The 22,789-nt window shown below is 42.3% G+C and overlaps 1 protein-coding gene across 1 annotated transcript in view; it reads left to right on the top strand.

Moving 5' to 3' along the window:
* Positions 1-22,789, top strand: part of DYNC2I1 (dynein 2 intermediate chain 1) — a 62,894-nt gene that overhangs the window by 11,061 nt on the left and 29,044 nt on the right. Inside the window, exons 4-14 of the mRNA XM_083188993.1 lie at positions 660-736; positions 2,666-2,983; positions 3,892-3,954; positions 5,315-5,386; positions 7,960-8,152; positions 8,363-8,465; positions 11,231-11,360; positions 15,881-15,992; positions 16,437-16,525; positions 16,771-16,900; positions 22,170-22,342. Of these exons, the coding sequence (XP_083045119.1) occupies positions 660-736; positions 2,666-2,983; positions 3,892-3,954; positions 5,315-5,386; positions 7,960-8,152; positions 8,363-8,465; positions 11,231-11,360; positions 15,881-15,992; positions 16,437-16,525; positions 16,771-16,900; positions 22,170-22,342 (1,460 nt within the window). The remainder of the gene's footprint in view (positions 1-659; positions 737-2,665; positions 2,984-3,891; positions 3,955-5,314; positions 5,387-7,959; positions 8,153-8,362; positions 8,466-11,230; positions 11,361-15,880; positions 15,993-16,436; positions 16,526-16,770; positions 16,901-22,169; positions 22,343-22,789) is intronic.

Here is a 22,789-nt window from a genome sequence, read left to right as displayed (position 1 = left end):
CAATAAATAGCTGTCAGCACTCTGATTGGTGGATAGTTTCAGCCATCTACCAATCGGCATGCTTCAGTCTTTCACTATCTGGCTGCTAGTCAGGTAGAGAATGCTGCCTGGCTGCTCTGATTGTGTATAGTTCACATCTCTAGAGGCAACCACCTGGCCCAGCCCTCCCCTGCTTATAATAATGGGTCCAGGGAATCTGCACACTGTACATATATGTGTTGCTATATTTTAAGATGACCCTGATAATGGGGCAGGTGCAGGGCTGTTTTGTATTGCTACACACCATACGGAACTGTTCAATGATGGAGCTAAGCAACACCCAATTACTCAGGTCCGCCCATTTCTCAGGGACATTTCTGAAGGACGCTCTGGCCAATGCTGACTTTTGCTTTTTTAGTTCACCAGCCGCATTTGTTACAGAAACAGGTGGAGACACAACTTGAGATGGGAACAACTTTGCTTTTCATCAGTCCCAATGTGTTTATATTTTCACAATCTTTACATACTGTAAAAAGAAAAACATATTTGGTGCTTTCCGAAGTGAAAGCAGCAGATGCCTGGATGCACTGCAATGACCCCCCCCACCACCCCTGCATATTATTCCCAGCGGACAAACACTTTGTCGTGTACATAGTAAATATTGACCATTTCAATCTTAGAAAAAAGCAAACATCGAAGTGATGATCGAGAAAGAAGACATCAGGAAAGACGGTCAAAAGAGGGGACAAAACGAGAGGTAACCTTAAGTGGTTTCATATTATATAATACCCTTTAATCTTAAATCTAGAACTGTTTTTTTTTACTTTCCAGTCGCGTACTTTTCCTTCTGTAAAACAGCAATCCTTTAAAATGTTATATCTATATATATACACACACACACACACACACACACACACACACACACACACACACACACACACACACACACACTGTATATACATTAAAACCAGCAGCCTAATATTGTGTAGGTCCCTCTCATACTGCTAAAACAGCCCTGACCTCTGACTTGTTGAGACAAAAAGGGCCGGAAATCGGCTGGGAGGTTGTCAATTCCCGGCCATTCTCGCCAGAATGGGCTCGACTGCTTGTGAAGTCGGGCACGTTCTGCCGAGATCCCTGTTAAGTGATGTCGGGAAGACAGCATTGAATAGGGCCCCACCGCCATTTCCCCCTTCGGGAATGGCGGCTGGATATTGAATATCCCCTTTATCTAGCACCTTCTGGAAGATAATAGATAGAATCTGATTGGTTGCCCATAACAATTTCCCATCTTCAATAGAACTCCCCATCTTAGTAAATAAACCCCTCAAAGTTACGAGTTGGTTCCTACATGGTTGGAGTTGTTTTCCCAGCGTATTCCAGAGAGGCTCAATTCGATTGACATTTTGTGAATTTGGAGGCCAATTCTACAGTTTATACTCTTTGACAAAGTTGCATACATGATTTTGGACAATGCAATCATCTGATGTCCCGTGGTAGCACACCCTCACTTGTCATATACATTTATACCACTAGACACTTATTGAGGGGCAACCTTTTTTGATTTACCTTATTTTCCCTGTGCGATTACCATCCCTTTCTCCTAAATATCTTTGACAAAGTTACCTCCTTCGATTTGCTCTATTGTCCAATTCTGATGCTCACATGTCCATTGTAGATTCTTTTGATGGTGACAGGGGTCTGTATGGGCACTCTGACCAGTATGCAGCCAAGCAGTCCGATACACAAGGTGCATTGCACTGTGTTCTGACACATTTCTATGATAGAAAGCATTAACTGCTCCAGCAATTTGTGCTACAGTAGCTCTTCTGTGGGAACATTACAGATGACTAGCCTTCCCTTCCATGCGCATCAGTGAGCCCTGGGCACGCCTTACCCAAGCCTTACTAGTCGCCAATTCACTGGTCATACTTCCTTTTACAACTTTTGGTAGGTTCATACTGTTAACACCCCACTTCATGTGTGTAGAGATGTAGTTTATCTCACTGCCAACAGATGGCAGTGTTTTGGGGGGACACAATCAGACACTAGACATATATATATATTAAATTGAAATGTTGAGAAACAAGTTACTGTAAGTCTCTGCTTCATTTCCTCTGAGTCTGCGAGTGCCGCCACTACACTGAGCTATATTGAACTACAGTATTTACAAATTTCAGAATAAACCAGATACTACGGGCATGTAATAAAAAAATAAGAATTGTTTTATTTAGGATACAAACATATAAAAAGAAGATGCTACATGCAAACTACCATAAAACCACAAAAGCTGCGTTAAAAAAAAATAAAAAAAATACCTAAAGTAAAATAAGGATGTAGCTTATGTTAGTGAGAAGATAATCTCCTCAGCACCAACGCATTTCGTCAGAAGACATCATAAGTATACTTCCTCATTATATGTTTGTGTGTTTTATATATAATATGACGGAATGTGCCCATATCGGGCATACTGATTTATGTTAATACTGGAAAAAAAAATCTTTAGCAGAAACAGTAACAATAACGTATTTGAATATTTTACTGTTGTTATCATGTGATTATCTCTTTTGTCTCCTATAAATATGTAAAATTGCGTTTTCACAAAGGGAGCACCTATGTAGTCTGGTGCCACTTGGGGGTATAAATCCGGCTCAGTATGTACATGTCTTCTATTGTCTTGTTCAAGAATGAAGATCACAAGGACCGAGACCAAAGACACAGGAAGCACAGAGAGGATTTGAATAGACAAGAGATACAGCAAGAAAGGAGGAGTGACCTGAATCACTCTGAGAATTCTGATAGGGAGAAGAGGCATCACCGAAGACGTGAGAAGGGCACACATGGCGATATAGAACTGAGGTCTGCAGGGGACTCAGTGGAATCTGGTGACAGAGCGAAAAAGACCTCTTCTAAGGAGCGGTATTCACAGAATGAGGAACAAGGACACAGGGAAAAGCGAGAAAACAGGACAAAAGCAAATGAACTTAAACAGAATGATAGCCAGGTATAGTAAGAAAACACATGTATAATACATTCTCTATTATTGGTGCCACATATCTAATGGAGAGAACACTGACAGCCCTTCTGAGGTTGTTTATTACTACAGTTGTTTGTCTTGCATATCGATTCCATTTTAATGCTCATAGATCAGCAGTCCATTATCTGTGCGCATTTGACAGCAATGCATAGATTGTGCATTTGAAATGAATGAGGCGGAGCTACATGGTTCTGTGCTTGTGTTCTTTGGTGATAACCAAATGGCGCAGTTAGAATGTACTTTAATGAGTTGCTTCACCCCTCATGCGCATAGACAAACCCCAAAACATTGGGGAAGAAGCCGAATTACACCCTTTACGTACATGTCTGAATAGGCACCATAGTGCTATTGTATGTACCCCAAAAAGTCGTAATAATGTAAATATAATATTTGTGGTGTTCTTTAGAGTAACATTGTCTTAGAGCAGTGTTTTGCAACCACTGCGCCATGGCACACTAGTATGCCTTGAGCTGTTCTCAAGTGTACCCCCAGATCTAGAGATGCCTAAACCAGTTTACAGTCACCACCAATTCAACTGTTATTTACTGGTCTCTTCTTTTCATGTAAAGGGCCAATGTATTTTATTTTTGTTACCTGTGGGGAGCAGTGTTTGTTTTTTCTTTGGGGGACCAATAACTTTTTTCTTTTCCTGTGGGGGCCATTGTGTTTTGCCCTGTGGGGATCTCATGGTGGGCCATGACAATTTTAAAATCTTATTTAGTGTGCTGCAAGGTAAAAAGGTTGAAAATCACTGGGCTATAGAAGTTAGTTTGCTCCATTTAACTTTTTTGATTTTGGGATGTGGATATTTAGTTTTTGATTGTTTAATCTTTCTTTAATAACCTAGAAATGTTGTTCTGTGGTTATTTCACTAGGAACTCAGTGCTACTCAAAGACGCTCTAAGAAATCTCTGACAAAGCAGGAAAGTGATGAGAAGGTATTGGAGACCTCCCTGACTATGTATTGTCCTATCTGTTTCATTATTGCTTTACCTGTACTTGCAAACTCCCAACGTAACTCATTAAAAATAAAAAGTTAAAACTTTTGGTTACTAAAGTGTTAGAGACTGATGATGAAAAGTATTTGCTAGAACTTTGTTGTTTGGAAATGTCAGTCTGATTAAGCCCTAGACCGGAGACTGGCTGCCAAATTATTGCTCACCTACCCACCTTGTTGGTAGTAAGAGCATCTGTTCTTTCAGATAATTGCAATGGCGGAATCTGTCCTGTGAAGTACGAGGGAATATGCTAGATAAGCAGTCTCCCATTCATTGCTGTTTTGTTTGATTTGTGTTCAGTCTGAATTCCAAATCAAGCCTTAACAATTTTCTACTGCATTGAATTACTGCTCAGAAGTCTATTTTGTGTCTGGCTTTTCTAGAACAGATCTCTATTTCACAGCAGCATAAACGTTAAGGTACAGAACAGATGAAAGCTTTTAACTGCACTTAGAAATCAGCTCATACGCCCTCATACTGTTATACCAGAGAGTTGTATAGGGAAAAATGTAAATTGTGTGCATGTTGTGCAGGTATATAAAGTGTACCTTTCACCTACACACAGTGGGGGTACCATGTTTTTGTTGCTGCTCTATATTTCATGAGAATGCATCCTATACAGTCACACATGTTCCATTCCTCAGTGAACCTCTAAGCTGCATCTACTGTATAATATATTCATGTAAAATCATTTAGTCAAGGTGCCCTTACAGGATGCATTTTGCGTGCGATGCAAAATGATCAGGAACTAGTTGAAAAAATATGTGCAGCACATACGTTTTGAACTGTGGGATGGGATGTGTGCGGGAACGCGCATCGCACCCGCAAAACGCACCGTGTATGGGCACCTTCCTTTACCATTTGGTATCCATGAAATGTTGGGATGTGGTATAGGGGGTCCGACAGTCGGGATCCCGACAGTCATTATCCCGAAGTCGGGATCCCGACTGGCCGGACACAGCATGGTGAGCTCAACTAAGCCCCTTGCGGGCTCGCTGCGCGCGCCACGCTGCGGGCAGGGTGGCTCGCTGCACGAGCCACCTATTCTATTCTCCCTCTATGGGGGTCGTGGACCCCCACGAGGGAAAATAACAGGTGGCCGTCGGGAACCCGGCTGTCGTTGTTTTGACAGTCGGTATCCCGATGTCGGGTGAATGCCTGTCGGAACCCCGTCCGGCACCTGAAATATAGTACCTGTGCATAAGTATAAGTATCATTGCCTCAGTGTGACCTGTGGTGACATTGGCATGTACACCTGTGCTTGCCTTCTATAATCATGCCCATTTTTGTTGTCTTTCAGGAAATTGAGGAGACTATACACAATACAGATGTAGCTTATTATGAGTCCGCGAACTACGAAGAGGATTTTGAAGTATGTAACCTTTTACCTTCTAAAGAGTCTTTATACAGGGCATGCTGACCAGAGCTTGATTAGGCAACCTAGCTAAGGTCCAGGGGATACCGAGGGCCTGTATTATTAAACCAGTGTTTATGTACATGGCTGTTCTCCATTTACTATTTACTCTGGAGCACCTGAGTGTCTTAGCCCTTTGAGTGCCAAAATCTCTGTGAGAGATGCGTAAAACATTCGCTAAAAATGCCAGCGTAGCTCACATTTGTTATAGAAATTCAAATACAAAATGTTGTGAAAATAAAGATTATATTTCCTATATAAGGTAAACCTTTCATATCATTTTCACAACTATTTTTGATAAATTCACTTGGCACTCAACCTGGTGTTGGCTGCCCATCAGAATCAAGAGGCGTAAGATCAGGAAGATGCTCACACATCCTCTGTCCTCCAAATCTTTGGAAAGAAGAAAATGAAAAAAGTATTTTTTTTTTCTTTTCTCTGCTCAGTTGTTAGAGCTGGAGGTGGAGCCATGTTTAATACCAGCTAAACTGTATTACATGGAACATATAGTAAATAAACAGGAGCCACTGCGGGTAGATGTCCTAATGGTGGGACTTCTTTAAATTATACTACAGATTGCAAATGAAAATCCATTCTAAATTCTAAGATTCATTTATGTAGCTGCAGGGGCTGCCCTTCGGCTGCTTGAGTGTCTAAAGTCATTGAGAAAGGGTCTAAGATCCTAAGGCAGGGATGGGGATCCTCCGGCCCTCCAGCTCTTGTTGAACTACACATCCCAGCATGACCTGTTACAGTTGCTATTTGACCATGCTAAAATTGTTGCAGGGCATGCTGGGGTGTGCAGTTCAACAACAGCTGGAGGGCCAAAGGTTTGCCATTCCTGTCCTAAGAGAGAGTATTGCGACAGCGCGTCTGCTCTAATAATTGAGTAGCATCTGAGTACCTGTGTAAGGCAACTCTAGATGCAGCTTTTATTGAGTCTAAGATACTAGCTTTGGCACTGCGGATATGGTTGCTAGGTCGACACTATGAAGACACGGTACACTGACACGGAGTCCATGTCAATTTATGGCGAAATTCTGGGGAAAAGAAAACGTGAAAACCTCATGTCAACATTCCCATTGTCAACCTAATGTTTGTCTCAAACTTTTGACCGTCACCCTTAGCCACGTCGACATATTTCATATGTCGACCTAAGCAATGTCATCCTTCATAGTGTCAACCCTATGACCCATACCCTGGCACTGATGGTCAGACAAATGATGTGACTTATGTCATGCACTGCTGATTCAGAGAACAATAATGTTTAGAAGCATTGTCTTTTGAAAGTGCTTTTCTATTATACGCTGAGCTTGTTAGAAGGATGTCAGAAGTGAACGTGCTAGAACGGCTTTTCTCCTAGCAGTTAGCACCAGGTCTATAAGGCCAAGGTGTCATTCTCTCTGAGGGACAGTTCAATAACTGACCTTGGTGGAAGGTATCAGGAGTACTAGGGTTTAATCTTCTTTCTGAACATGCAAAGCTACAGCACCTAGGCTGGGAATCCTCAGACAAGCAGATCTCCCGACAAAGCACTCACTTCAGGACTTCTTTTGGTCAAAATGTGTGATGGGGTATTGCGGTTATAGAGAAGGGTAACATCCTCCATTTTCTAGGACCGTAGAATACTTTTCATCATATTTTCTAAGAAATAAAGGAAATAGCCATTGGTCTTCTATTTGGCAGGAGAAGTGGCTAATGAGAAGTTCAGGGATTCACTCCAATGTTTTTCTGGTACAAAAAACAGGTAAAAAAGGTTTCAACTGATTTTGCATTTAATGTCCTTGTATGCAAGATTACAAGTAGACCGGTTAGAGTAAAGTTCAATGAACAATTCAATTGATGAGGGAGATGTGCACTTCATAGCCATATACATTATTTTGGCTGCACATCCCTAACCCCAAATTGGCAGGGTCCACAGATGACTCTGATACTGCTTTCACATTGCAGAAATGGGTAATGACACGGTATTCTTAAATGGGACTTTAAAACATTGAATTCAAACATTCAACCCGTTTAACCCCCAAGGGACACGTTTCAAGCCATTGAAATAGAGCTGTTCAAACTGCCAAAAAACGGCTTTAAAACGTGTAGGACTCTGCTTTTTAACCGTGTTGAAATACCGGTTAACTTTAACCGGTAAATCAACTCTGGCACTTTCACATTGCAGCCTTAAACGTTTTAAAATGGAAAAAAAAACGGCAATATACCGTTTTAAAAGTGCAATGTGAAAGGGGTATGAGAAATGGATTTAACAGGAAGTACTAAAAATCCTGTTTTGATATTTGTTAAAGCAAATGTTTAGTATGACTGCTCCCATACTGCAGCTTGGGGGCATAAATGCAGGACCTGCTCTGCAGATGCCATTGGGGTTCTAATGTTCAAACCTTCAGGTTTGTGTACTACTCTGAATCATGACCTATCAAGTCTCCCAATTCAATCTACAATTATAAAATAATAAATGAGAAGACCTCTGTACACCTGTTTTTACAGTTGTTAATTTTTTTTTCTAAACTGTGACTGACTTCTAGGATTACGATGATGACTTTGATGAGGAAAGTGAAGAGGAGAGGAGTGTAAACCTGCAGGAACCTAAAGCCGTCACTGTGAATGCAGAGATAGAGGAAATCCAGAAAGCCATGCTCCTGGAGAATGAAAACATAGCTTCTATCCCGACTGTACCCAGATCGAAATCTCGTGATCTACTTCAACCAAAGCCAACAGGTTTTTCATGTTGTTCATATATGTTCTACTTTGGACAACTCTATGATATTCCTCACTTTGCTTTTTGGGTCGACCTAGACTTTGTTGACCTGCTATAGCACACCCCATAAACACTTTGAAGAACCCTTGCCTCCATAGGTCTTCAGTCTCTTTATATTAAAAATGGACTGATGTATTTAGACTCATTAATTTTCATGTATGTGTCCTTAGAGCACGATGACACCCCTAGGAAGGGGGCTCACAGAGGTGCATTGATAGATTTTGGATCTGCAAAGCAACGGCAAGTTAGCAGCCAAGTGGCCAGTAAGCAGAAGTAAGTGCATCCAACTACTCGCATTACATAAAGACAATATAGTCATAGTGAACTAATGAGCAGAATATTATACGTCATTGAACAATGCATGTTTCACATCATATACCTTCTGACCTCTCTGTAATAGTGATGCACTTGCACAATACAGATAGGAATACACAGTTTGGTGGGGAGGGACCAGGCGTTCGGAGCAGCCTTGCCCTATGCTGAATGAGGGACATAAGACCTTATTCAGGTCAGTTCGCAGCGGCAGTTCGTCTGCACAGGGACCAATGTTTGGCGTATGCGCATGTGCATATGCCGGGTGCATGCAGCCACAGTGAACAGACTGTTCACCAACAGTGTGTGTGTTGTAGGGGTGGGGCGATAGGCGATGGGCTGGGTTACTAGCCAATGGGAACGCCCAGCGTTTCATGGAAGTTCCCATGGTAATCGCCCAAATATGTGGGCATCTGGTGGACCATCGAAAGATGTGGGAGGTTCCCCGTGGCCTGCAAATGGATTTTTATGTAAAACATTGATTCGCATGCCAAGTGAACAAACTCAGCGTGTGAAGGGGGTGCGGCCGGGCATACCACCATTCGCAGGGCAGGTTCTGATTTACTCCCAAGGGTGCGGATTCACATCCGAGCGAGTCAACCAAAATAACCCCCATAGTCCACTTTGCTGCAGGATGGCATTGAGAAAATACCTTATCCATTTTAAGTGATGATAAAATACAAAGGGCGGTATTCAGTGCCGTTTTTTGCAGCGACAATGGCTTTTTTTGTCAATGACCACCAAAAACAAGCCATCCTCGCCATCTAAACCCCTCGCCAGCCACTAGCCCTATTCTTTGTCCCGGGGAAATCCTTGCTGTCAGAGGATGGTGAGGATTCCCCTGAAGGGTGAGGTTCTCCCCATATGCAGCAAGTTCGTTGCATATAGCAGCGAGCCTTGCCGTTTTGACATCCGCTCTCGCTGTATCCACCTCACTTAAAAGAACCAGCAAGGTGAAAACGGCGAGTGAAGGGGGGGCAGTTGAATACTAACCCATGAGCTATGATGGCGAGCTATTGGCACTGCTCGCCATCATAGCTCGCCTAAAGGCATCAAATATACCCCATTGAATTGGTTTTGTTTTACTAAAATTGTGCCTCAGAGCCTGTGTGTACAAGCTCTTATTGCTCATGAAAGCCAAGGTCTGTTGTTCAGTTACTGCTGCTACATTTAACTCGCAAGAACTAAATTGAAGTGATTGATAAGACTGAGAGAAAAAGGGTTGTTTTCATTGTGTCTACAATTTAGGGGGGTATTCAATCTGGGTTCCCGACTGTTGGAACATCCCAATAGTTGGAATCCCGGGCCGTTTTCATTCTGTCCGACTGTAACTAAACAGCCGGAAATCAATGTTCCTGCTGTTGCGTGTTGAAAACTCAGCAGTTTGGTGAAAATATCCACGGATTGTCAAAAAATGGCAATCCGCAGCCGTTTCCAACTAAACAGATTTTTTGTTTTTATTTTAGTCGGTTCTGTTTTGTTGTCTTCAATGCTGTCAGTAATGGCAGCATTGAATAGGTGAGGGCCACTATTTCCGAAGGCTGAGAGAGCGTCCGGTACAGTGACGTGCGGTGGTGGCTGTGAATGGAGAGGCACTGTCACAGCCACCTCCGTAGCCCTTTCCCCCTGCACCAGGCTGCCGCCGACACCCGCTGCACCCCACCCCCTCCAGCAGCAGCCAGCAAGCCAGCAACCGCTCCACGCCACCACCTCCGTCCCCGCCGCCCGAAAACCAACCCCCCCACCAACACCAGTGCCCGCAGCAGCCGTCCCCCGCCGCCACCTCCGTCCCGCCCGCCGACTCACCAGGTGTACTCACCAGGCAGGGGAGAGGGGTGCAGACACACCGCACACAGGCAGGGAAGCCGGACTCGGGAGCTGGGCACAGGTCAGAGGTCACAGCGGAGCAAAAGCACTGTCAGAATCTTTAATGACTGGGCTGCTGTGATTGGACAGCATCTAGATCTGCTGTCCAATCACAGCAGCCCCTGTCAATTAGGCACTTCTAGAAGTGCCGCTTTTGACGTTATTTTTAATGGGCTTATTTAGCCCATTTAGTCCCACCCCAAGACCTACTCCTCTGCTTCATCCCCTTGCAGTTCATTGTAGGAGGCACGCTTATCAGTGCCTCCCAAAGTAGGTTAAATAATTCAAACTAGTAAAATAATATAAAGAAAATACTTATGATACAGAATGTGTGTCATAGGTATATTATTTATATTATTTTAAAACAAAATGACAGGGGAAGCACTGCCTCCCCTGCATCCCCTGACTGCACGTCCCTGGTCCTGTATTACATATATCCCCAATAATGTGGTTTATTTAAAAAAAAAAAAAATTGTGAGTGGCCTATAGTCTGTTAATGTTTGCATTAATTGTGGTTTATGGTCAATAAAGAACATATAAACACATATTTGTTTCTGTAGTGTAGAACCACAAAGTACAGTAAGAAGAGTAACTTTCCTTCTAGCTGCTTACACATACATGTTAGGTTTGTAATATATAGGGAATGGAGAACCATATTAAGGTTTAGTAAAACAGAATTGATACATTAATACATCTTTATTAAATGTTTTCTAACAAATGTCTGCAGAAAAGTTAATGATCATTTATCATATTCTCAATTGATGGCTATTTGATTGTTGATTGATATATTGTTGTCTGGATAGTGTGTTTTTTCAATTTATTTTAATTTCAAATATATATATTTTTATTTCTTTTAAAAGAAAGCGCAGTTTGGAAATTCTTCGACTCATTGACTTAGACTTTTCCTCCACTTTTTCCTTGTTGGATCTTGCTCCGGTGAAAGAGTATGAGATGTACATCCGGAATTTCGGAAAGACCAACACAAAGCAGGTATGTATTGTTAAACTTCCTGTACAATAAAATGAAACCTCAGCATATATTAGGGCTTTTTAGAGGCACATTCAGGGGCTTATGTATAAATTCACCCATAATGCACCCAAACTGTGTTCATTCATTCATTATCTCCCATCTTGACTTCTGTTCTAGCTTCTGTCCACCCTTAATGACATTGTAAAGCTGATTTATCCTCACCCATCGCTCAACAGTCAATTAACCTCATTAAGTCCCTATTCTCGCTGTGACTGGATGTGACCTTGCTACTTGCGCCAAGTGATCACACATTGGTTTTGGGCCTAACAGTACCAGGGACATTAAGGGATTCCCTCTATCCATCCATTAGTATCTGCCTGGTACTGAACCCACCCTCCATGGGATGGGTGGGTTTGTTGCCTGCACCGTGCTCCTACCACATGGCATCTGGAACCACATGCTGCTCTGTGCTCTTTTAAGTCTCATACACTCTGGCCATTTTTGCCCAGCGTGTATGAGGAGCGATCATGTGAAAACTGCTGGATGGAAAAAATTTTGCGGCAAAATCGGGTCCATCGCATGCAACCAGCATGCGATGCAATCGACCCGATTTTTACATTGGATTCAATGTTAAATGGTCCCCGAGACCCGATTTTACATTGGGTCCAATGTTAAATGCCCCTCAGACCCCATTTTAAATTGTATACCCACCCTGATGTTTAATTAGTATGTGAAATGCCCCCCACCCATTGTTAACGCCATGATCAACGTCAACCTGAAGCGTTCGGGTCGATCGCATCGCATGCGATTTGGTTGCATGCGATGCGATCTACGCAATTTTTCCGACTCGATGAAAAAATCGGGCGCCCTCATAATACACACGTACCGAAAATTGTTCCATGCATACACACTGAGCAATTTTCGCCTGTCCCGATTTTCATCGGGACGTACCACTTCCACTAGGAGACTGTGGAAAGTAGTTTACTTGGCTGGTAAAACAGCCCGAAATGAGCTCAAAACATCAAAAGTGAGCTACTTTCATCTCAAATTTCCTAGTGTGTATGGGCCGTTAGTCATAGGATGAAAAAGCAGTTGTCTTGAAAGCAAGATGTTTATTGCTCAGAAGATCTTGAGAAGACCGTTCTTCTTTAAAAGCATTTGTTAGAGGGTCCAGCAAACAAGATTTACAGCCCATGACTCTGTCAGAGAATATCTATACTCTCAGTGCTCACATGCCCAGTTTTTATCCTGCTTGTACACAGAATCCCACAAGGGGGTGGTTCTGCCCTGTTCTCTATTTCACAGGCTATCTCACAAAATATAGGAGTTAAATAACTGGAGTAAAATAACTGTATAAAGTAATTCCCTGCTCCTTTTATGTATCTAACCCAGTTCGCGTTTCCCAGGTCACCCGGCAGGTGCACTCATTACTCACCGACACATTTTTAAATATCCACAGGTGGAGCTAATGATTTCACTTGTGATTCTGTGAGGAGACCTGCAAAACATGCACTGTGCGGGGGTCCTGAGGACCGAGTTTGAGAACCTGTGATCTAACCCAAACCAGTTTGCTTTCCAAGCGCAACCTGTTTAACATATACCTGTCTCATTTCACAAATGTAAATATAACTCAAATTTCAGTGCATCCCCTTTTTACATATCTAAACTAAAACCATTTTGGCTTAACAACATGAAAGTCTGAAAACCAACACTAGTCTTTTTACTGGTGTGTCTCTGGAATACTCGCCTTGATTGCATCTCAAAGATTTTGCATGTCCAGTGTTCCCTTTGTAGGTGGCAGAGTCATTAACTTATCAATTCCTATGTGAGAATGCCCAAACAGCCATTTATTCACAAATGTCAAAGCCTTTTAAAAACAATGGTATAGCTGTATTGAACCTGGTTAAGCGATGGAAGGTGATAACGCACCAGCCAATCAGCTGCTAACTGACATTTTTCAAACACCGCACATTGGCTGATGCATAATCACCTTTTACTTTATCTCTTTACCAAGCTCACTACTAGGTTAAACAACGTAATTGAACATAGATGTACAGTACAGTATATGGCACCTAGAGCCAATTTGTCCATTTAAAAAATATTGAATGTACCATGAGTGTGTCCTTTGTGCCGGGCCTCTGGCCACACTCGCTTTCCTCCAGAATCAAATTGAAATTCCTCATCCTCACCTACAAAGCTCTCAATATCACTCCTCCATATATCTCAAATTTTGTCTTGAAATACTCACATCCTCCTAGATCTACATCAGACCTTATCCTGTCTCCTCTCTATTAATCACCCTTCATTCTCACCTACAATATGTCTCCTGTTCTGCTACCTGATCTGTGGAATTACTTACTTCATCCAATTATACTCTACTGGGCTTTGGGTCTTTAAACACTCTCTGAAAAGCCATCTCTTTTATTAGTGCTTAACACAGCTATCCCGTACGCCTTATCTTGGCTGTGGCATTTACCCAGTAGATGGTGATCAGTGCCTGTCCTACCCTTGATTTAATTAAAATAACTCTTCCTCTATGTTCTTTTAGTGGGTTTACACACTTCTTTTGATACTTACTTGATCTTTCTATTTTTAGATTGTCTTGTGTGGCAACCAGCATGTTTATTTTGTTTTGTTTTTTAAACCATTTATAATTTGTTTGATGAAACTGTTACGTTGAGAGAAAAATATAGCACATTCCGATAAAAAAATCAAATGGCTGAGAAAAGGTCACCAGCACAGAGCACTTCAGGGATACCTGTAAACTTTCTGCTGGAAAGATCCCTAAAAGTCAGTAAAGGCGCACCTTCGACCAATAGAGGGGCACATCATATAAAGAGGGAAACTGAAGAAATAAAAGAACCACAAGTGTAGCTACAGCTGCTGTATGGGGAGGGTGTAAGGCTCCCAATAGGGTATATGAAAAAACAAGATAAGTATACAGCGCCTGGGTTTAACTGAATTAGTAAACTAGTACATGAATAAAATAAATCATATATTTATTAAACAATAATAACATGTATGAATGACTAAAATAGAGTTCTCAAAAAAGAAAAAAATATATAAAAATTGCTAGCATATTGCTCCAATATGAGGAAGGAAATGCAACAGTTCAATGCACCTGAATGTAAATGGTTACCAGACTGATAGATGATAAAGGTGGCAGTATAGAGGAAGTTCCTTATGATGAAGATGAATGGTAATGTCCAACTCCTGGAATAATACCCAGTGGAGGATCTTTGTTCGCTCAGAGATATCAGCATGTAAATAAGCCTTGATGGTATGAATATACCTGGCTGCATGCAGATCTGAGATGGTTTGGTCCTCTTAAGGTGAAAAACTGGTCCGGAGTGACAGAATGATGCAGTCTGGTATTTCCAAAGGTGCAAGAAGGTTCAAATGCAGGTGGAGGCTCAACGTGTTACAACGTGTTCACATGTCTTCATCAGGAGCTGGAATGCTATATAAAGAGAGTTAAAGTCTAATGGGAATACCATATACAAAATACGATAAACACGTGTTTAAATCAGAAGGTCTGACAATCCATGAGTTAAAGGAGAGTGCCAACGGGTGTTATAGCAGTGGTACCGAGACACCAAATTGCTGTTTTGTTTTCTATTTATTTGTTTTCATGTCTGTGTTCATTTTGTTTACCTCCTATGTCCCTGTTATAATCGCTGACTATACATATTGGTTCAGCAACAAGTACACTAAAGACCTAACCTCATTCAGTGCATACATTCCATATATATCTTCCTCCTGCCTTCTAGTGGCATTTTCTTTGTATACTGTATTGGATATTCCAGTGGTTTCCAAACTTTTTTTTTTAATTTAAGTACCCTAGTATATAGAATCTGTGTCATGACACCATTAGGTCAAATGGTTGTTATGGAGAAATTCAGAAAATTATGTGTGGCCACATATTTTATGATTGGCAGTCGCATGCGCTGATCTTGCCTACTACATTGACCATAAAGAATTTCAATTGTTCTTGGACCACCAACCGAGGGCACCACTGCGAGTGTCCGAAGGCACCCAGTTTGGTATATGCTTTGTTTTTGTATTTTTTTTATTCAATGGACAATTATTATGTTAAAAAAACTCTAGAATGAAGTATGGATTTTTAAAATGGTTGGTTGAAAATAGTTGAGATTTTGTTGGCATTTATAATTAAACTCAAATGTTAGTGAAAACAGCTTAACTTGACCATTAAGGACTAATCGCTCGTACATTAGATGCATAAAATATTATTCTGAATATACAATTTATTATAATTATCTATTATAATGATGCTGCTTTAAACCATGAGCAACCTCACTTTCCCCTAAAGTAACTACAATTGTTATCCAGCTATGTTATATGTGATGTACTCCCCATACCTTTTAGATTGTAAGCTGATTTGATCCAGGGCCATCTTTACTTTCTCTTTTTTTTTTTTATTATATGTAATGTGTTTGTGTCATTAACCCCTCATGTACAATGCTACTTTGTCACTGCCTTCTAAATATAAGAAAATAATAATACACTCTTTTTTAATGTAGGCTTATGTTCAATGCAATGATGATGCTGTTGACCGAGAAATTCAAACTGAAGAAATAGATTGTGAAGAAAAATGGACTCAACATCCAGGAGAGGGCGCTGCTGTGTGTGGAGGTGACCTTATTGTGTTCTTAAAGTACAGGGATAGGCACAGTACTATGAATGTAAAATAATGCAAAGATCCCAAAAGCACTTTATTTCTTTGCTTATTAAAAAAGCTTTACAATTGTAAATCACTGTATATTAACAAATGACTAGTCCATTATTTAAAACATTCACATACCATTTATATCAATGTCAGTGTTCTCTATTCTATTGGATTGTAAGCTGCTTGTTAACAATATACCGGTAGATAACTGTATTGGACGCAGCTGATTGAATTCTGTGTACTCACTGAATGATTTCAGTAAACCATATCGTTAAGTGACGTCACCGGGACCTGGGTCGTTGGCTGTATAGCCAAAATGACTTATGTTCCACAGACGGGAGGGGTTGGTAACAATGTGTTGGATCTCACCTATGATGTATAATACAGTATGCCTTCTCTTGGTATTACAGGCCAGAAAAGTAATGCAGCGGAGGATGCGGGGCTTATAGCCAAGGTTAACTCCCAGCGACTGACCACTTTCCTTCATTCTGCTAGCCAGGTACTTATACATTACTATTTTGTCTTTGAAGGAGAGCGCATAGTATACTTTGTTTGTCACTATTTTGTCTGCCAGACTGGTATGTTTTTCTTACCTTTTTAATTAATGGTTTTATATTAGCTTGCCAAGACACATAGTTTGAGTAGGCCATGGCACTGTTTATGGAAATATAATGTAATCAAGACAGAATAGACACTCTATACGCCGTTTTACACCGTTTAACGTCTTTGTTGCTCTATTTAAAGGTCATCACTGTTCTGCTTGAAGAGAATCGTGCAGATAACCAGTTTAATCGCAAAGTTCAGCCTAAAGAACCTTGTATGTCCATCAGTGATGGCTGCTTCTCTTTAAATACCAACCTGCCATTTATACAAGGTAAAACATGAAAATCTCTGGGTGACTGCTTTAGAATGAGAAACAGCTGGGATAATATAAATGCAAAATTGAAGTTATAAAACAAATATGTCCAATATCATTGAGTATCTTTCATATCTAAAGGCCCGTAAACACTGGGTGACAAGTTTACTCGTCTGAGCTGCTTTCAGCTAGAAAGCCGGCCAGTCAGAGGCGTAACTAGAACTTTGTGGGCCCCATAGCAAAATTTACAATGGGGCCCCCCCTAACTCAGGTCTCTACTAGTGCACACCGTTTGTGGCCACCATTAGTGGGAACAGTAAAAATGTGCCCCTCCAATAGATATTTTAAAAATAAAGAATGCACACATTATATAAAAAGGGGTGTGGCCTCGCCTCAAAGGGTAGTGCCCCTCACACATTATGCGACACCCCGCAATGCCATTACACATTACGCGACACCGCAAAACGCATTACGCAACACACCGGAAAGCCCATTAGGCGACACACCACAAAGCCCAATACACATTACGCGACACACCGTAAAGCCCAATACACGACACACCACAAAGCCCAATACACATTACGCGACACACCGCAAAGCCCATTACACGACACACCACAAAGCCCAATACACATTACGCCACACACCGCAAAGCCCAATACACATTACGCCACACACCGCAAAGCCCAATACACATTACACCACACACCGCAAAGCCCAATACACATTACGCCACACACTGCAAAGCCCAATACACATTACGCGACACACCGCAAAGCCCAATACACATTACGTGACACACCGCAAAGCCCAATACACATTACGCGACACTGCAAAGCCCAATACACATTACGCAACACACCGCAAAGCCCAATACACATTACGCGACACACCGTAAAGCCCATTACACGACACACCACAAAGCCCAATACACATTACGCCACACACCGCAAAGCCCAATACACATTACGCCACACACCGCAAAGCCCAATACACATTACACCACACACCGCAAAGCCCAATACACATTACGCCACACACTGCAAAGCCCAATACACATTACGCGACACACGGCAAAGCCCAATACACATTACGTGACACACCGCAAAGCCCAATACACATTACGCGACACACTGCAAAGCCCAATACACATTACGCGACACACCGCAAAGCCCAATACACATTACGCGACACACCGTAAAGCCCATTACACATTATGCAACAATTACAAACTTACCAATGTTCTTTCTTATTCTGTTCCTTGTGGCTCCTCTTTGCGTCACAGGTGCTGGAGTATGAGAGATCTGTGCACCGTCACCTTACTGCTGGGCAGTACATGTAGGAGCATGGGGGTCCATTTAATAAGGTGACAATAGTTGGAGGGGGGGGGGCAAGTGTGCATGCTGCTGCAAGGCCACCATCAGGTGGACACATGAGACTGGTGGTATTGTGGACCCAGATACAACACTCCTGAACTGGAGATCACTGTTACTCTTCCCTCCCTCCCCCTAATGTCTGCTCTAGCCGCTGCAGCATTTTGAACATGCCGCTCTCCTGAGGCAGATGCTGCCACGTTTGTATCACTAGTTGGGGGCACGGGGAGGGGGTTTAGCCGGAGACCGCAGTGGGTGTAGGAGTGGGGCGAGGAGAGTATCGGCGGGAGGCTGGGGGAGGTGGCGGACGCGGTGAGCGGCTGTGCGTCTCAGTCTGAACACAGCCACTGACCACCACCATACTTCAGGATTCCTCCCTCGCTGTCAGTACCACTGCTGGCGTCAGTGTGCCAGAGCTCGGCAGCAGCGCAGCACACACTCTCTCTCCCGAGTCCCGCAGTCTCTTCCGGGCTGCGGACTCGCGCCCCGCCCCCCGCTCGGCTTATTACTTTCCCTCCGGTGAGCAGCTCAGCCTCACACAGGCGGCTGCGGCAGCATCGGTTCACTTAAATAAATAAAAAATGTCTAAGCACGGTGCAGGGCAGTGTCTGCTGTCTATCGGGCCCCCCCAGCCGCCGGGCCCCATAGCAGCTGCACCCCCTGCACCCTGGGTAGTTCCGCCACTGCGGCCAGTGTGTACGGTACAGCGACGAGCGGTGAGTGCTGATGCGTGCTCCTGCATCATTATCTCTGGCCTGGCTGCTCATCTGCTGGCATTACCAGCAGATAAACATCAGAGTGGATGGCTTTCCATAGTGTCCTGCTATTGAAAGCCATCCATCCCTGGGAAAATCGCTAAAATGGGCGAAAACCGCTCAGTGTGTATGCACTGAGCGTTTTTCAGTCCAGTGATTTTCTCCATCATCTGTCAACATACATGCTGGGCAAAAACGTGTTTGTGAAGCTTGATACATCTTGCCCTAGAGATATTCAATTACCCACAAAATACCTTTTGAGTTAAAAAAAAAAAAATCCCCATCCGACTATGACCTGTTTACGAGTAAAAACACATATGATCTGGGATAAGTTGCTGTCCCCGTATATTTTCATAGCCACGATCTCGATAATGGGTAATTATTGGGGATATTTTTTCTCCTGTCTCAGGCAGATGAAAAAAACATCCCCTATGACTGATGGTTTTCCAGGCTTTATTGGATAACCCCTGTGGATAATTATGAACTTGGAATAAGCCATTTCTTATAGTTTACCATCAGTGCTTACCTTTTTTTTTTCTTTAACAATTTGCCAAGAAATAAACAGCATTATATGTCTTTTCACCGTTTACCTCCATCCACATAGTTGGCAATATCCAGTGGACAGTGCCTAGGTCAACATCATATGGTCGACATGCACAAGGTTGACATAGACAAAAGTAAAACATTGACATGGCAATTGTCGACACTTTTTCAACCTTTTTGGTATTGACCTGTTGGCCTAGACACTGTTGACCCTTTAGACCATAGTTATAGTTAACACCCTGAGGCAGTTTAACAAATAGTGAATCGGCATTGGCCAATACGTACAATGGGACCCAGCGTTATCCACATACAACCAGCACATGTCTGCCCCTCCCCTTTAGTATGTAAGCTCTCACGAGCAGGGCCCTCACCCTTCATGTGTTTTTCCTTCTCTTACGTAAACCGTCTTTAATGGCACCAAATCCTGCGGTTTTCTGCCACGCTGATACTTATTCCAGTGTCCTCTGCTGATGCAGCTGTGGTTATGTACTCTGTACTTGTCCTCTACTGTATTCAATTGTAAGTCATGTATTTATTTATTTACTCTGTAATTGGGTGCTGCAGATCCCTTGTGCCACCATATAAATAAAGGATAATAATAATAAAAATGGGGAGTCCTCGAGGTGAAATCACTATGTGCATGCGTAGACATTAGTGGAGCATACGCATATCACTGCATCCCTTCGCTGGGTGCATTAGGCTGCCAGTAGCCAGTGGTTTACCCAGCTGGTAAATGGCAGCGGACCAATGCTAGATATCACTGTGATATGCTACATTTTATAATGATTGTTAACATAAGATTTGCAGATTGTTAGAAAAGGATTACATGTTTTTCATCTTTAAATTACTTTCATTTATTGGATATTACATGGCCTCCTTCAACTTCTTCTGAATACTTGACATTAGCAGTCCATATTCTTAGCCATTATCAGTTATCTATTTCATTGCTCTTGCATACAGCATAGTGTTACTGTGCTCTATGCATTACATAGACTATTATCCAGATAGCTTTATAATAAATAAAGCTGTCATACAAAGAATACCCAGAAAATACAATTATTCAGCGTTGTAAAAAGCATCTAGGGACAAAAGAATTCTGTGGGGGAACCTCTGTAAAGACTCAGCATCTTTTTGAAGACTATTCCATCCACTAATTAAAAGCGTATCAAAATGACAGCTTCTGCAATGGACTATCACTTTGAGCTGTGACCGTTTTAGCCGACAAACTCTCCACCCTACCCCCAGTTCCTAGCTGCTCCTGCCTCCAATCTGTGCCTTTACATTGCCCTCTTTCTATATCCAGCAAGTTTGAAACAGATCAGTGTCCCTGCAGAAATTGTTTTCACTTTCTATTTGACATCTTTTAGCACACAAAGGAGTAAATTGGTCCATTAAGTGGCCTCTAGTCAGTGGCAGTACTTCACCTCACAGTGGTGAGGAGTAGTTGGCTTTTATATATAGATTACCACTTTCACTTGTCATATGTTGTTTTGTAGTTACATCATGCTGCTTTTCCATAGCTTAATACACCAGTCCCTGTGAACTCCTCCTTCCTAGGGGACCCTATCTCCTCTGAGACACCATTGTCTTAGGGTTATCCACATTCGTCTTGCACAGCACACATCACTGGGTTTAATATCCTAGTGTTCACATCGTGTAGTTTTCATTTAGTCTTGTGAATGTCGGGTGCATCATGAGGCCGGTGTAGAGTGCGCCATCTATGGAGAGAGCAAAACTATTCACAAACTCTGGACAGTTACAGAACATTACATCAGTATGTAGCAAACAGAACTTATGGGAGACTGGCGTAAGCAGTGTGGATGAGAGCCTTCAGGGGTCTAATACAGGCAGTAGGAAAAGACACTTGCTGTAATGAAGACGGCAAGGTACATAGAATCTGCATTGTAATCTTGCTGCAAGTTTAAAAAATGTTGTATACCATATGCCTTTTCATATTACATCAACTTCTGTCTATATTTACTGGCCTATTAGGCTGGGTACACACTATTGAACATCAAATTGTGCGGATCGTCTAATGCAGTGGTTCACAACCTCGGTCCTCAATCCCCCCCCAACAGTGCACGTTTTCCAGGTCTCCACACAGAATCACAGGTGAAGTAATTAGCTCCACCTGTGATCTTTTAAAATGTGTCAGTGAATAATGAGTGCACCTGTGCATCTGCCGGGTGAACTGGAAAACGGGCACTGTTGGGGGGTCCTGAGGACCACTGGTCTGATGTGTAGCTGTGATTGCACTTTTCCAAAAGGCTTATTTGATATCTTCCGGTTGACCATACAGCACCGCCAACCCGGAGATATTGTGTGCGACCTGGTGCAGTGTAATGAAGGATGGAATGAGATGTTGTTCCATGATTTATTACACTGCTTTAGTGTGTGTACTGTGAATCTGTCATGGTGCCTTTGCACTGACTATCGGCCTGATTACCAATCATCTTAGTGTGTTAATTGGTTATGTACATGTTTTCTACTACATGTAAAATATCTATAGTATCCTGAAGATGGGTTCCCTGAAAGCCATTAGAGCAGCTGGTATCCCCAGGTTCCCATGCCTATCCTATCTAATTTTTATTTGTATCATGTTGGATAACCTCACAGGCCGGACTGTTTACCTTCTGCATTTCTCCGAGACCCAAAGACACTTGTTACTTACCGTGCATGGCCAGTGCAAGCACTCTGACTCTGCTGTCCTGCGGGAGAAGGTTCTAATCTGTGTATGGAATATATGGCAACCATCCACACCCCAGAAAGTTCTCATCTGCGAGTCTGAGGTATGAAATTGGGCATTCAGCAGTGACCATCAGTGATGTAGTTGTACTCACTGCTGGGGGCTAAAATAGTACAGCAAAAAATATGTAATACCACTTTTAGACATGCGACCTGGCAAATACCGGCATTCTGAGCATCAGGTCATTTTGCCAGGTGCAGTCTGACCCCCATTTGATGAATTATAAGTGTACTTCTTCTTCAGTCTAAAAGGGTCAATCCAGGTCGCCAAACCTGGTAAAAAGCAGGGTCGGCGACATGCGACTTAAGACCAGGTTTGACCCTTTTACACAGAAGAAATTACAGAAATTACAGAAATTACAGAGTAGATCTGCTTCACCTGCTAATTTAATGTTTGGTATACAGGGGTATAATATAACATACCCAAGAATTGACCTAAATTACCTTTTAATTCTGTGTTTTTGTATGTGTATACTCTCTTACTATATTTG

This window comes from Crinia signifera, chromosome 5 (genome assembly GCF_055691185.1).
Source record: "Crinia signifera chromosome 5, ASM5569118v1, whole genome shotgun sequence".
Taxonomy (NCBI): domain Eukaryota; kingdom Metazoa; phylum Chordata; class Amphibia; order Anura; family Myobatrachidae; genus Crinia; species Crinia signifera.
The sequence above is the reverse complement of the archived record's forward strand: the minus strand, read 5'-3'. Positions and strand labels throughout refer to the sequence as shown.